At 42.6% G+C, this 16,870-nt stretch overlaps 1 protein-coding gene across 1 annotated transcript; it reads right to left on the bottom strand.

The window, feature by feature from the left end:
* Positions 1–9,310: 9,310 nt before the first annotated feature.
* LOC125543478 (probable protein ABIL3) lies at positions 9,311–12,360 on the bottom strand. The gene is made up of 9 exons (XM_048706842.1): positions 11,894–12,360; positions 10,994–11,076; positions 10,738–10,888; positions 10,438–10,537; positions 10,258–10,353; positions 10,142–10,178; positions 9,894–10,015; positions 9,699–9,793; positions 9,311–9,591 (listed from the first exon to the last, which is right to left on the bottom strand). The coding sequence occupies exons 1-9, from the start codon at positions 12,008–12,010 to the stop codon at positions 9,439–9,441; spliced, it is 954 nt and encodes a 317-aa protein (XP_048562799.1). The 5' UTR covers positions 12,011–12,360; the 3' UTR covers positions 9,311–9,438.
* Positions 12,361–16,870: the final 4,510 nt, after the last annotated feature.

Below are 16,870 nucleotides of genomic sequence, written 5' to 3'. Positions count from 1 at the left end.
TATCTACAACAACATAGACATGCAAAATACTATCAGGTACTAAGTTCATGATAAATTAAAGTTCAATTAATCATATTACTTAAAAACTCCCACTTAGATAGACATCCCTCTAATCATCTAAGTGATCACATGATCCATATCAACTAAACCATGTCCGATCATCACGTGAGATGGAGTAGTTTTCAATGGTGAACATCACTATGTTGATCATATCCACTATATGATTCACGCTCGACTTTTCGGTCTCAGTGTTCCGAGGCCATATCTGCATATGCTAGGCTCGTCAAGTTTAACCCGAGTATTCTGCTTGTGCAAAACTGGCTTGCACCCGTTGTATGTGAACGTTGAGCTTATCACACCCGATCATCACGTGGTGTCTCGGCACGAAGAACTGCAGCAACGATGCATACTCAGGGAGAACACTTATACCTTAAAATTTAGTGAGAGATCATCTTATAATGCTACCGCCGTACTAAGCAAAATAAGATGCATAAAGGATAAACATCACATGAAATCAATATAAGTGATATGATATGGCCATCATCATCTTGTGCCTTTGATCTCCATCTCCAAAGCACCGTCATGATCACCATCGTCACCGGCTTGACACCTTGATCTCCATCGTAGCATCGTTGTCGTCTCGCCAACTATTGCTTCTACGACTATCGCTACCGCTTAGTGATAAAGTAAAGCAATTACATGGCGATTGCATTTCATACAATAAAGCGACAACCATATGGCTCCTGCTAGTTGCCGATAACTGTGTTACAAAACATGATCATCTCATACACCAATTTATATAATCACGTCTTGACCATATCACATCACACATGCCCTGCAAAAACAAGTTAGACATCCTCTACTTTGTTGTTGCAAGTTTTACGTGGCTGCTACGGGCTTAGCACGAATCGTTCTTACCTATGCATAAAAAAACACAACGCGGTATAGTGATTGCTTTTTGATCTTCAGAAAGAACCATGTTCATTGAATCCGATTCAACTAAAGTTCGAGAAACAGACACCCACTAGCCACCTGTGTGCGAAGCACGTCGGTAGAACCAGTCTCGCATAAGCGTACGCGTAATGTCGGTCTGAGCCGCTTCATCCAACAATACCGCTGAATCAAGAATCAACTAGTGACGGAAAGCAATATGTATATACCCATGCCCACAACTCCTTTGTGTTCTACCCGTGCATATAACATCTACGCATAGACCTGGCTCGGATGCCACTGTTAGGGAACGCAGTATTTCAAAAAAATTCCTAAGATCACCCAAGATCTATCTAGGAGATGCATAGCAATGAGAGAGGGAGAGTATGTCTACGTACCCTCGTAGACCGAAAATGGAAGCATTATGAGACGCGGTTGATGTAGTCGAACGTCTTCGCGATCCAACCAATCAAGTACCGAACGTACGGCACCTCCGCGATCTACACACATTCAGCTCAGTGACGCCCCTCGTACTCTTGATCCAGATGAGGCCAAGGGAGAGTTTCGTCAGCACGACAATGTGATGACGACGATGATGAAGTTACCGATGCAGGGTTTCGCCTAAGCACTACAACGATATGACCGAGGTGGAAATCTGTGGAGGGGGGCACCGCACACGGCTAAACAATCAACTTGTGTGTCTACGGGGTGCCCCTCCCCCGTATATAAAGGAGTGGAGGAGGGGAGGGCCAACCCTCTCTATGGCGCGGCCCAAGGGGGGAGGTCCTACTCCCAGTAGGAGTAGGTTTCCCCCCTTCCTAGTAGGAGTAGGAGAAGAAGGAAGAGGGAGAGAGTGGGAAGGAAAGGGGGGTCGGCCCCCACCCAATTCGGATTGGGCTTGGGGAGGGAGCGCCCTCCACCTGGCGCCTCCTCCTCTCTCCCACTAAGGCCCAATAAGGCCCATTGACTCCCCCGGGGGTTCCGGTAACCCCCCGGTACTCCGGTAAATGCCCGAACTCATCCAGAACCATTCCGATGTCCAAACATAGCCTTCCAATATATCGATCATTATGTCTCAACCATTTCGAGACTCCTCGCCATGTCCGTGATCACATCCGGGACTCCGAACTACCTTCGATACATCAAAACACATAAACTCATAATACCGATCGTCATCGAATGTTAAGCGTGCGGACCCTACGGGTTCGAGAACTATGTAGACATGACAGGGACTCATCCCCGGTCAATAACCAATAGCGGAACCTGGATGCTCATATTGGTTCCTATATATTCTATGAAGATCTTTATCGGTCAAACCGCATAACAACATACGTTTTCTCTTTGTCATCGGTATGTTACTTGCCCGAGATTCGATCGTTGGTATATGAATACCTAGTCCAATCTCTTTACCGGCAAGTCTCTTTACTCGTTCCGTAATGCATCATCCCGCAACTAACTCATTAGTCACATTGCTTGCAAGGCTTATAATGATGTGCATTACCGAGAGGGCCCAAAGATACCTCTCCGATACATGGAGTGACAAATCCTAATCTTGATCTATGCCAACTCAATAAACACCATCGGAGACACATGTAGATCATCTTTATAGTCACCCAGTTACGTTGTGATGTTTGATAGCACACTAAGTGTTCCTCCGGTATTCGGGAGTTGCATAATCTCATAGTCGTAGGAACATGTATAAGTTATGGAGAAAGCAATAGCAATAAACTAAATGATCATAGTGCTAAGATAACGGATGGGTCAAGTCAATCACATCATTCTCTAATGATGTGATCCCGTTCATCAAATGACAACTCATGTCTATGGTTAGAAAACTTAACCATCTTTGATTAACGAGCTAGTCAAGTAGAGGCATACTAGTGACACTCTGTTTGTCTATATATTCACACATGTACTAAGTTTCCGGTTAATACAATTCTAGCATGATAATAAACATTTATGATGATATAAGAAAATATAAATAACAACTTTATTATTGCCTCTAGGGTATATTTCCTTTAGTTGCGCCGACGAACAGCGCCCTACAGCGGTTTGCAGCTCGGCGCCCACAAGGTGTTTAACAAAACGCTTGCAAGGTATATATTGTTTCTAACTTCATTTTTGTAGATGAACTTGGAGCATGTTGTTTGTAGTGTTAAATTTTAGTTTGAATTCAAATTTGTAGATGAGTTCGTCCCACGATTCTTCCGATGAAGAATTTGATCTTCAAGAGGAGGAGGACCTCGCAATGGTCCTAGCTATGCACATCAACAAAAAGCCGAAGCATGATGGGTTTGGTTTTTGGTCGTCAGAAATTGTGGAGGGAAAGGATCGATGCCCACAACAGATTGATGAGGAACTATTTTGAGGAGAATCCCACATACCACGAGTCCTACTTTCGGCGCCGTTTTAGGATGAGCATCGAGCTGTTCAAACACATTGCAGAGAGAGTGGCGAGCCATGATCGGTTTTTTTAGCAAAGGAGGAATGCCGGCGGAGAACTCGGGCATATGACCTTTCAAAACATGACCGCCGCTTTGCGTATGTTGGCATACAGTATTCCGACGAATCTAGTTGATTATCACTTGGCCATATGTGAGAGCCAAGCCATCATGTGTGTCAAGCGCTTCGCGGTTGGAATCCTGCAGCTGTTTGGTCTAAATATTTGAGAGCTCCCAATCCTGAAGACGCCGCAAGGCTTTTGGAGATGAATAAAGCTCGTGGGTTCCCAGGTATGCTTGGCTCAATAGATTGTATGCATTGGAGTTGGAAGAATTGTCCTAAGGCATGGCATGGACAATTCCACGGCCAGAAAAAATGTTCCACTATAATCCTTGAAGTGGTGGCCGATCAGAAGACTTGGATCTGGCATGCTTTTTGGAATGCCAGGATCTTTGAACGACATTAATGTTGTTCAACGGTCACCACTCATGAATAGGATTGCAAATGGTGAACTGTCACCGGAGCAGTTTGTAGCGAATGGCCATACATACAACTATGGATACTATCTTGTGGATAGCATCTACCAAAGGTGGCAAACATTTGTGAAGCCGCTGAAAAAACCGGAAGGTAAGAAAAATGTTGATTTCCACAATGCTCAGGCGGCGGCTAGAAAAGATGTGGAGAGAGTTTTTGAAATTTTGCAAGCCTAATTTGCTATTGTGAGAGGATCGGCTAGATTTTGGGATCAAAATATCCTTTGATACATCATGAACGCTTGTGTGATCATGCATAACATGATCATCGAGAATGAGCGTGGGTAAGATTTGGAATATTCTTAGTATGAGTTGTTGGGACGTCTCATGCGAGTGCGGTGGAGGGTTGAGAGGGTGGCCCGCTTTGTTGCCTCCTATCATGCCATTTGACGTGCCGAAACGCATGATAAACTTGAGAAGGATCTAGTCGAGGAGCGGTGGGCATGGAATGGGCGACAAAACACATGATGTTGTATGTTTGTTGTACTGTTATTTGTTGTATTGGTCATGAACTATTTGTTGTATTGTAGTTTAATTATTTGTTTGAGTTGTAATAATATTTGAACTATTTTTTGTCGATTTATTTTGTGTGTGTTTGATCCTTTTTGTTTCACATTGAATGCAAAATGTTGTGTGTGCTGGGCGCGCGCTCTATTTTGCCGCGGTACAAATTTTCAGCGCATGATGAAGCAACTGTGTGGTCCGGCGTGCAAAAAGGCTATTTCGGCGCTGTAAAAAAAATTGTGCGCCGTGCCGTAGCGCATTTGTTGGAGATGCTCTTAGTTTCTTATGGCTAAGCTTCCTATATTTAATTAGTTGTAGATTGTAATTATGTTTTCATCTAGGTACATGTGCCTAGCATAGTTTCTTTCTAGGGTCATCAAACTTCTCTTTCTCCTCTTAATTAACTTGCTACATCAGATTTTTGCCTACTTCACAACCTTAGCACATATATAAGATGGAGCACTGAGAAGGGCTTGACAGAGTGTGGATCATGAAATCAAAGCGTTGGTTTAAATATTTATCTAGCCGGAGGTTTGCGAACAGGCCCTCAAATGAGGAAAAGCGATTAAAAATGACCAGCTCTTTGCTCTCAAATCAAGATCCTCCATAGAAGAGGAATCCGACACGAAGGAATACCATCTTCACATAGGGTGTGGCGGAGCGGCACATATATTCTCATTTGTCATGGCCAAGTCTGGGGCGACTTAGTCATTCACGGCCATCGGATCAAGGGTAAAAGGACGAGATCCGTCCGGTCACAATTCCAATGTTGGTCACAATAATCATTGTCCTGTGTTACTGTATCAAAGTGATGTTCGTTGTGTTATGTATCATCTCATCTAGATGGTGAGTATTTGATCCAATGGTTGAAAATGAGCAAAGTCCTAATACATTTCCTTTTTATCTCAAAAAGGAATGTCAAAAGCCAGAGCAGAGTCCTTTTGATCCACTTCATGATTTGCAAATTTGTTTGGGGAGGAAAAGGCCTCAAATTGATGTTGAAATTCGCTATACTATGAATACGTGACCATATACACACCCATCTTTGTACAGATATCTCCATCTGTCTCACAAGTTTCGCTAAATTGAGTAAAATTTGAGAATTTCCGCTAAATTGGATAAAAGTTGTCACAAACTTGAAACTAGGGGCTAAAAATTGAACTTCACTCAAATAAAAATAATAATAATAACAATATATATTGTTTTCATAAAGTAAAGAACAAGAAACAGGCTCACCCCTTGTATACTTTGGCTACTTCAGCACAAATGATCGTTCTCAACCAGAGTTAAACTTGATAGCACAGAAGTCAATGGTTTCTTTTACCTCTGCACCATTATACTATGCAGATGTGCCGTGTGGGAACATAGGAATGCATAAATATATAGGGACAATTCCATTTCTGCCCCTAACTGGAACCCACTACTCAAATTTGCCCCTAATTTCAATGTGTGCTCAAATTTGCCCCTCTGCCGTTAGTTGCCCTTATAGAAATGTCCTTCTGCGTCGTTACCGTCTGGTCAAACAGCTTTGACCATCTCGAAAAAATAGCATAAAAAGTCAAAAAAATCTAAAATTTTGTGGGATCGAAGGTACTTAGGTTCGCAAGGTGCGTGCAAATTTTCATGTTGTTTGGACATTCTAGGAGCTCATGGCGAAGGAAAAATAGTAAATATGTACGCGTGTGAACCGTAAATTCAAAAAAATAGCAAAAAAATTCAAAAAAATATGAATTCTTTTGGCATCCAAGATGCTTAGGTGTGGAAGGTGTGTGCAAATTTTTTTTGTGTTTGGACATTGTAGGAGCTCGTGGAGAAAAAAAAATTTGTCTCAGAAAAAAACTTGTAAAAATACACTATTTTGGTTTTTTCTGCGAGAGCTCCTCGCATGTCATTTGATAACAAAATTTTGCACACGCCTTGTGCCCCCGAGCATCTTGGATGCCAAAAAATTTCATATGTTTTTGAATTTTCTTGCTATTTTTTTAAATTTACTATTCAAAGATGTACAGATTTATTGTTTTCCTTTGCCACGCGCTCCTGATATGTCTAAATAGCATGAAAATTTGCACGCGCCTTGCGCACATGAGTAGCTTCAATCCCACAAAATTTCAGGTTTTTTTGATTTTTTTACTATTTTTTTTGAGATGGTCAAAGTTGTTTGACCGGACGGTAACGGCGCAGAAGGGCATTTCTATAAGGGCAACTAACGGCAGAGGGGCAAATTTGAGCACACATTGAAATTAGGGGCAAATTTAAGTAGTGGGTTCCAGTTAGGGGCAGAAATGTAATTGTTCCAAATATATAACCTTGAATAGTCCTATGAACATGACGTGAATTTCATTGATTTTGTTAGTTGGTTATATTTAACTAGTTGTACTTTGGCCAGGTTGTCTCCCCCTGATCTTTTTGGTTTTCAGTTGCTGAGGGAGTCAAATGTGAATTATAAAAATTGATGAATATGACAGAATGCATATTTATCTTAAGATTTTTGTTGTCACACTACTAAATCGATAACCGGATAATTCCAAAAGATATGTATAAATCCAATAGATACTGGTCAATCCATATGCTCCACAAATATTAGGAAGAAAGAAACCGGGGGAGGCAGCTGATGATTGGCCTCAACCACTAATTTTGCCAAGAAAAAGTATTGCTGTTGCTTTCTCTGATTGTCTTAATAGGTCGATAGTTCTCCTTCAGAAGTTTCAGCGTAGTTTATACGTTCATATCGATGCGGTCTATTCCGTGCTCGATCAGGATCATGCATGATAATATCGCTTCAGTGGACTGGATAAAGATATCTAGCGTGTTTGTCTAGTTTATAAAATAGACTGTTACTTTGCAGGCGCGGGAGATGAAATTGCGGTGACTATTCGAGGTGTGAATTCGTTTTGTTACGCAATATGGTCTGCGTGCGTGATATACTGATACTATACATGTGTGGATGTTAACAAGATTTTTTTTTAGAATATGAACGAGAAGTTAATATACTGCGCCACTGTTCTTTCCCTATAGCGGTTCAGAAAGATGACACCACATAGAAGGTTTTTTTTTTCTTGAGAAAAAGGGTGTGCTAACAGAGTTCCTTTTTTGTGAAGAAACTGCATCATTGCGAATTTGTGATAGACTAGCATTACATAGGCTAGGCCCAACATAAAGAGGTGCAGATTTCCGCCCATATATAGGTTAGACTAAGAACCAGCATGCCTGATGGGCTCAGTAAGGCCTGTGGACCCGGTTGTAAACTGAGAGGAGAGTGGTCACCATGGAACACACATGGCCCAAGTGAGTACACCTTTTTGCTAACAGGAGCCCACAGGTCCCAGCTGTGGCTTAATGTCCTCAATTTAGAGAACACAAGCCTTGCATCTTGAAAAGGAGGATGATCTAAGCAATCTCGCCCCATTTTGGACCACAGTCTGTTAGATGGATTTGGCTTAAATATCTACTAAAGTTTTGAATCAAAGGATTTTCATATGATTTTTGAAGGGCTAGAATCCTTAGAATTTTTTTTCTATATTGGTCATTTGATTCATAGGATTTTCCATACATTTCATAGGAAATCTAGTATCAACTCAAACATTTTTTTTACTATTCCTTTGCTTTTTCCTGTGGCATCAAACACTATCTGTATATCAGGATTCAAATGAGCATGCCACTCTCATCCTGTATTTTTTTTTTCTATTCCTACGTTTTAAGAATCCTGTAAATCGAAGAGGGCCTACTCAAGATGAAAATGGAAGGTGAAATGGACCAGGGTAAAATGCCCTCGAAAGGAGAACACACAATGAGCAAAGGTTGGCTGACATTGATATCCCTAACCCATCAGTGTTGAAGTCACAAACTTGACATTGGTGCTCGTAGTTTCGTGGATTTATTTCAGACCTATCGGCGATGTGAGTTTAGTGGGAGGAGACGTTCCCGTCGACTACAAAAGTGTCTGTGACGATTTGTCAATCTCAAAATGATGTGCCGACTCAGTCTCTTGAAGATGCTCGTAGGAGTAGGATGTACGTTCATGCGTTCATAGGAATGAGTACATGTGTGTATGCATGAGTGTTTGTGATTTGTACTGTGCTAAAAAAAATTTGGCTGGAAAGTTAGCTGACACGTAAACCAACATGGTTCCCTAAAACAAGACATCGCATCGTGTGGAACCTAACGATATGATCGCACGGAAGGGAAAGAAGAAGAAAATAAGGGGCTAGTGGGCTCGGAGAAGTGTTCCCTACTCTGTTGGAGCTGGGCAGTGGGTCACTGGGATGCGCACAGCGACCTAGCAGGTGTCCATGTTGGGATTACTGTATGCATACAGCTCTATTTCTCTTAGTACTCACTTTATAAAATAATATAAGAACGTTTAGATCACTAAGTAGTGATCTAAGTGCTCTTATATTAGTTTACAGAGACAGTATTTTACAAACAGAAGATTACAGTGGATCTACTCCCCCTTCCTAAATATAAGTCTTTTTAAAGATTTCAATACAAACTACATACCAATGTATATAGACCTACTTTAGAGTGTATATTCACTCATTTCATTCCATACGTAGTCAGTTATTGGAATGTCTAAAAAAGCCTTATATTTAGGAACGAGGAAGTATTAGTTTAGGGACATCGTCATTTGTCGTCATCCATGCCCACTGTGCTACCACTGACACAGGCCACAAAACCAGCCCAAACAGTTCTGCTCGACAAGATCGCCAACAGCGCAAACAGAGGAAAATGACACTGGAAGGACCACCATGTATTTGGTATCAAGATCTAGGCCACAGAAACGGGAAATGGATGTAGGTGATGGTATGGTACTGAAGTTGCTCTGTATTTGGTTGCTTCATCCGTCATGCGCTTGCGCAACGCCATGAGCACCACTGGTGGTGTTTCTGTCTGCATTGTATCTATAAACACATGGAAATGACACACAAGCTATATGTATGAAGGAATGAGATTTGGTCTGAGATCTCGAACATCATATGTATGAAGGAACGAGATTGGTCAACAAGGAACAAGGTCTAAGACATTTCAGCGATCAGTACTCGTCCAAGTAATTGTAGAGCGACTCGTCATTCCTCCACCGGCGTCTTGTGAGCAGCGACTTGAGGAAGCCCCTGCCTTTGCTCGATCTTTTCTCCCGCTCTTTCTGGTGTTCATAGTCGGACTGCACCTGCATCGAGGTTTGTCTCTGCAAGGGGTTATCACGTCAGAAACTAGAGAGAAGAAAAACTGGCTTCAGGATAATACACTGTTAAACAGAAAGAAAGCAACAATGCTGGGTTCTGGTTAACATACAAAATGCTTTGGATCCAGAGGTGGTCTTCTTGCAACTGTAGCAGATCGCGCCAGGGGATTGGGAGCAGTTGGTATTGGCGAACCTGCTCTTGTTTCTGTGAAGCAATGTCCGGTTAAGTTCTCTTCAGCAGAAGCTGCGCATTCAAAGAATGCAGCACTTGCTTGTTCAAATGTGAGGTCAGAATACTATTATACCTTTCGGATTCAAGTTCACGACTTGGGGTGATGGTGATTTAGCTCGCGCTTTTCGAGACGGCGACATGGATCGTGATCGATGATGTGTTTCACGAACTGCTGGAGACTGTGAACGGACACTCCTGCAACAGAACATGTTTTAATAAGCCTGTATTATGTCTATTTTGACAAAGAACAGTCAAGGGCTCTTATGAACACTTTGATCCACAATAACATGCAAACCACAGTCCTGAGAGTTGTCTGCCTACCTCATTGTTGTCTGCCTACTAACTGGAGTGGACATGGCTGAAAGATAAACCATTAAAAAAATCAATGACACAGCAATCTCTAGAGAACTCAGAACTCAGAAATTCAGTGAACTTACTAGACTGAGACTTGCGCATTTTGCGACCCGTATGTTGCCTGCTGTACCGTGTGGGCTCTGAAACTGGATGGATAGCGGATTCCACTATATCTACGCCTATACAACGGAACAACAATTATCTATATAGCACAAGGAGGTTATTATGTAAAGCACTAGAAACAAAATAGGCAGTGAATTTGCCTGGTAATATGTAACGCCTGTGGTACTGCGGTGCCCTGATAAGAAGAGACTGTTGAGATCTTCCCTCCTGGTCAATTGCCTGCTGGCAAATCTTTACCCTCTACAACCATGTGAAATAATGTTGCCACATTTAGGACTTGTGCGACATATTAACCAAGTTATCTGTGCGGAATGCCATAGACTCAAATGGGGGCATAGATGGCAGCATTTACATTTGTTCAATTATATGAAGTTAGAGAACATAGACAGAAAGAGGATTTACAAAATGTTTTCCCTTCATTCAGCATTCAATTACAATACCTGTTCAACCGATGATACTCGAAATTCTGTTTCATTAACCTCGTCAGCCTTTTCATTGACGAGATTATCCACCTTGTACGACACAAAGCCAAGATGGTCAACCGTGCTAACGAGTGCCTCAACTGCGTAGTCTTTTAAACTCGTCACCACCCTACAGAAGACAAGTGCAAATGAGATGCAAGATACGAGATAGCCTTCTGTTTAACCAGCATAGTAGACACGGAGCTGAATAATTAAACAAAACAAAAGACCGTACGTAGATCTGTGCGAGTTGTTTGTGTAGAATACTTCAAAATATTCTGCCGCTGAGTATAGCTGCGACCGCAGATTCCTCAAGTCCTGCAAACAAACATAATTTAAGCTCAGCATAGAGGATACTATAAGAAATGCCATATGGGAGGAACATCAATGATTAACTAAGGTGCAGCCATGTGGGGTTTCGTCGTTAACAAGGATCCTAATTTCATTACCTCGAATAGCGACAAATTTGACAAGAGATGACAACAGCACGCTAACGGTTGACATAAACAGACCAATAAGCGTGCCGGCATGCAACTAAGCTACAGTTCAAACTTCAAATGAGCAAAAGTCCACCGTATACGTGAGGCCCTACTACAAACTATGCATGACAACCTCCTTGGGTGCTGCTTATTTGCTAACAGCCTCAGTACCAATGGCCATTCCACTGCGACAAACCGCGCATTTTAAAATCATAATGCGGTAGCGCTTTTGCTCAATTGGGGGAAAGCAAGAGAAAGGTTGGGCCATTACAGGGTAGCGCACCCAATTATGTGAGCAATAGAAGAGTAGACATACAACTACATGGTACGGAAAAAGAAGGACTTAGTAACATAATACTACTAGCAGAAATTATGAGCACACTAAGTTTGGAAAGGTCACTGCAGTGCCTACCCTGTTCGCTTCTCTATCTCTACCAAAATGGGAACAAAATCTTAAGATTGACAGGGACATAGGGGGGCCACAATCAATCGCCGCCCCAAAATTGGACCCACCGCCAGATTTTCCGGCAACGCGGCCGCGCAATCGAGAAATGCAGACCGGTTTCCGCAAGAACATCGCCTAGATCCATGGGAGGGGAAGCATAAGATTGCGCCTCGGAGCCATGTGAAGGGTGAGGCGCAGGGAAACGTAGTACCTTGAGGCTGTCCGAGAAGAGGAGGCCCTCTTGCGAGGACGGCATGTCGTCGCTGGTGGAGGCGGCGTCGAGGTTGTGGGACGAGACGGAGGACGGCGACATTGCGACTGCCTCCATGGCTGAAGCCGCGGCACCAGGCCCCCGCCTCCCACCAACCAGCCTAGCGGAAACTAGGCACTTCTCGCCAAGATTCTCCGGTACCGGGCGCACCAAACCCCTCCTCGGCGGACCAAAACCCCCGAGGAGCGCCGAGAAAACAAAAAGGGAGGGCTTTTGAAGAAGAGGCGCCGTGTACTCTCGGGTGGTGGGGGTGGGAGGGGAGTAGCCGGCTCACCTACACGGGAGTTGAGCTGCCAACGGCAAGATCTGGGTCGGGTCCTGGTGGGCTCGGGAGACGCTAGTGATTGGTAGCGACATGAGAGAGGGGAGGGGCCAGGGTAGGGGGGATAGATAGATAGGGGCGAGGGGAAGAAGATGAGTGGGAAAAGAGGCGCTTTGGCTGCTAACTTTTGGGGGGATTTGGTATTTTGCCCCCCATTACTTTGGACTTTCACTATTTGCCACTCTTTACTTTGTATTTGATCTTTTGCCATCTTTTACTTTACACTTTGATCTTTTGCCCTCTGTCAGATGGGTCCCACGTATAATGACAAACTTGCCCCTCCCGAACAGATTGACCAGAAACAAGGACGAGGAACTCGTTCGTTCGCAACTCATCCCCTCCTCGTCTGTAGGAGACGGCGGCAGCCAGCTCCAGGAGATCCCCGTGGTCAACGACGGCAACGGCGACGGCCCCGGTGGTCCACGACGGCGAAGGCGAGTCTTCTTTCCCGCCCCGGCCCTTGGCCACCTAGGGTTAGGGTTACTTGTCGCCGCCACCGCCCCTCGCGTTTTGCTCCGCTGCCGGCCACCGCCTGTCCGCCCGCCGCCCGTCGCCGGCCACCGCCTCCACTCACGTTTTCCGCCGCTGCCGCCCCTCGCCTGCCCGTGCGCCGCCGCCGCCGCATCTGCTGCTCCTGGCCATGCGTCCCCGCCGCCTGCGTGCCCGTGCGCGCCGCCACTGCTGCTGCTCGTTGCCGTGCGTGGCAGGCGGGCATCCGGGGAGCAGCAGGGCAGCAGCAGCGGCTCATGGCCTCTACTGCTGCTCGTCGCCCGTGGTGGCCGTGTGTGGCCAGTGCTGTTGCTTCTCACCCCATGTGTTTTCACAATATAACTATTCCTATTTGTTGCTCCCTTTTGTACTTGCGAATACGTCAAGGTGAGAAGATTGATAAAATTTGGAATTGAGATCTCAGGGAAGTGTTGGTCCAAGAAAATAAATGGTGTACTGATTATTTATTCATGTGCTTTCAGTTTCGTTAGAAGATAACTTGTGATTACACGGCTAACTTTTGGACTAATCTGATATACACTGTTATATTACTATATTCTTGATATAGTAGGAAAAGAACCTACATATGCATATATCCTTTTTGATGTTTCATTCCAAATTATTTCAAGTTATGTGTTTGTCCTAAGCTAGACCAAGTTTATAGAAGAATATGAAATATCGACAACACTAAATATAGATATCAAAATGTATTGCATGATAATTGAAATGAAAATAATTTGGTGCTGCTCATGGCCGTGACTGCCGCTGCTGCTCATGCCCGTAGGCTGCAGTGCTATTCCTATTTGATTATTGCTTGTCACTAGAGATTTGATGGCTGCGGCGTTGGCTGATGAGGAAACACATGCAGCACCACAATTTGAAGTTGTTGCCAGTCCCAGTAGGCACATGATCACTATGCCACATAGTCTTCAAGGCAGTCCCAATCCTGTGATAAGAAGGATGTTGGCTATGGCGTTGGCGGATGAGGCGTCCCAGCAACCTACCACAACCGTTGGGAACACCATGATTGCATATGACATGTCCTCGAGCTCAAGGGCTAGAAAGTTGACCCCGAAGAGAAGGAAGAGCTAGTGTTGTGCTTGATCTTCTATGTTCTCTATGCTTTTAGTTATAGTTTGCCAGACTTGCCATCCTACTTTGTGTGGAACAATGCATCAAATGTTTCCTTATGTTTTTGGTTGTAATATGCCAGACTTGACACCTTATGTTAGATGATGTATGGACATGTGAAATGCTTTATTTTTCTATACTGAGTTCAAGTGTGATATGGATATGAATGTCTTTCTGGAAATATATGTTAGGATTTGGATGATATGTGCATAAACAGTGGAAATGCTGTCCAAATTGAGCCAAAATGCTGCCCAACTTTTGGACTTTTTTTCGAACAACCCAGCAAAAATTGAAAAAAAATCCATATAAACAACCATATATGTGTGACCATTCTGGTAAAATTTGAGAAATTCGAATTTCAGCTGCAAATTCTGACCAAATTTGAAAGTTCTCAGAAAAAAATGAAAAAATTACAGAAAATCACTCACGCATGAATGACTAATATGTGAAAGTTTCATAAATTTTTTATCAATGGTTCAACGTTTCTATACACTTCAACATTCAGCTTAACTAGTTTGACCAAAGTTTGACCGGAATTTAAAAGTTCTTAGAAAAAATTGAAAAAATTACAGAAAATCACTCATGTATGTGTGACTAATCTGGGAATGTTTCATCATAGTTGGATCAATGGTTCAACGGTTTCATGCATTTCAACTTTCAGCTCAACTACTTTGAGCACGTGAAGCGAGGCGAGTGCGAGATGCGAGGGAGCAGCACGCAGGGGGGGGGGGCAAGGAAAGCAGGAGGGGCGAGGCAGTAGGGCAGCAGGGCCGCCGGAGAGGAGCAGGGGTAGGGTTTGTGTGTGTGGGGGGGGGGGGGGGGGGGGGGGGGGGGGGGGGCAGCAGCTAGGGTTCATCACGTTTTTGGGGTGAGGTTGATCTATGTTTCAGTCAAAGAGGTATAAGGGTATACTTGTCCTCTGATTTGTGCATGCATTTCTTCTATCATTTGCAAAGATTGTTTTTGTGTTACAAAGTGGCAAAAGATCAAAGTGCAAAGTAAAAGATGGCAAAAGATCAAATACAAAGTAAAGAGTGGCAAATAGTCAAAGTCCAAAGTAAGGGGGGGGGGGGGAACCAAATTCCCCTAACTTTTGTGGGGGAGCGGAGCAATGAGGGCAAACTGCAGAGGTTGTTGAGCGACACAGATGGACCATGGTTTTATCCTAGCCGTGTCACTGCGGTGTGGGCCATGGGTTTATCCTGTAGAGTTAATACATACTCCTTCCGTTCCCAAATAAGTGTCTCATCTTAGTGCAATTTTATACTGAGGGGGTGTTTGGTTCCAGGGACTTTTTTGTGTTGGGACTAGAAAAAGTCCCTAGCAAACCAAACAGGATGGGACTTTTTGCTAAGAGTCCTTAGAAGCACCTCCTTGAGAGCCTTTTTTAAAAAGTCTCAGGGACTAGAAAAAGTCCTAGGACTAGAGAACCAAACACCACCTGAAGCTAGTACAAAGTTGAGACATTTATTTTTGGGACGGAGAAAATAATTCTGTTCTTCAACTACTCGTTTTACGTCTCTAAAAACTGTCAAAATCAAGTTATATCTTCCTAAATTACTGGCTCATGTGACACTTAAAGTGACACGAGATTAAGCTAAGCAAGGAGCCTTGGAAATTTGTTGTGCAACCTCTCAAGCATCTGTCTAATTTGGGCTAATTTTTGTGCACAAGAATAAATTGTATACAACTATACGATTGTTGTTGTAGACATTAGAATTAACACAAGACAATAATAAACTTCTGCAATTTACGAGATGTGTGAACGTCAAATTTAAGTTGTCCTCTCGTGATTTGATTGTCGTTCGTATTTGGCTCATTGATGTTAAGGCCCGAACGTTAGGTGGGAGCCCTTCCCAGACTGAACAAATTGGTTCCCCAACGCATGGGGAATTGATTGTTCGGAGCGAGAGGCATCCCAACCCGAACCTTCTCTCACTCATGCTGGCAGGTCAAGCTAGTGTTTGATGTGTTCTGCCATGAAAAAATGAACATGCCCATTTAGATACCAAACTAAAATAACAGAAAACCAACTAAAAACTGAGAAAAAACTTTAGAGTAAAAATCACATAGAAATCTAGAAATTCATATAAAAATCTGATGGAATATATATATTGCCATGGATTATATGATAACACTGGACTATTATACTTGTTAGAACTACCACACATAAAAAAATACCTACAAAGAAAGGTCATTATAGTGGGACAAGTAGCAAAACTATCATGGTCTGCAATAAAAAAGGAAACTTTTTGCCATGCTCTAACAAGAAAATAAATTGCCATACTAGAAAAAACAATTTGCCTTGGCAAATTTTAGTGCCATTAAATGATGTAAAAAACACCATGATACATACAAACTAATTTTGATGATGCTCAAGTAAGAAAGCATCAACTAAATTGCCATGGTTCAAAAAAAGTGTACATTTATCGAGAGAAGAATAAATTTTCCATGAACAATACACAAAATCTGCCGTAATACATGAAACTAAATTTGCCATGGTCAATTATTGAAAAATAAAGCAATGATCAATAAAACTAAATTAGCCATGGAGAATTACTAAATTTGCCATGATCTATGAACTAAATTTGCCATGATCTATGAACTAAATTTGCCATCGTCCATAAAAAATTCGATGGTCAATTACTGAAAAATATGCCATGGTCAATTACTAAAACTTGCCATGAATCATAAACTAAAACTGACATGGTGCATTACTAAAATTTGCCATGATCCATGAACTAAATTTGTCATGGTTCATAAACAAAACAAAAATTGCCATGGTCAAAATGCTAAAATTGCCATGTTCTATAAAAAGTAAATTTGTAATCATGAATTACTAAAAATTGACATGATCCATAAGTAAATTTGCCATGGTTCACAATTAAAAAAAATATCATGTTGAATTGCTAAAATTGCCATGGTCCATAAAATAAAATTGCCATGGTGAATTACTAAAATTTGTTAAGATCCAT

Source organism: Triticum urartu, chromosome 3, assembly GCF_003073215.2.
Source record: "Triticum urartu cultivar G1812 chromosome 3, Tu2.1, whole genome shotgun sequence".
In the NCBI taxonomy this organism is placed as follows: Eukaryota; Viridiplantae; Streptophyta; class Magnoliopsida; order Poales; family Poaceae; genus Triticum; species Triticum urartu.
The sequence above is the reverse complement of the archived record's forward strand: the minus strand, read 5'-3'. Positions and strand labels throughout refer to the sequence as shown.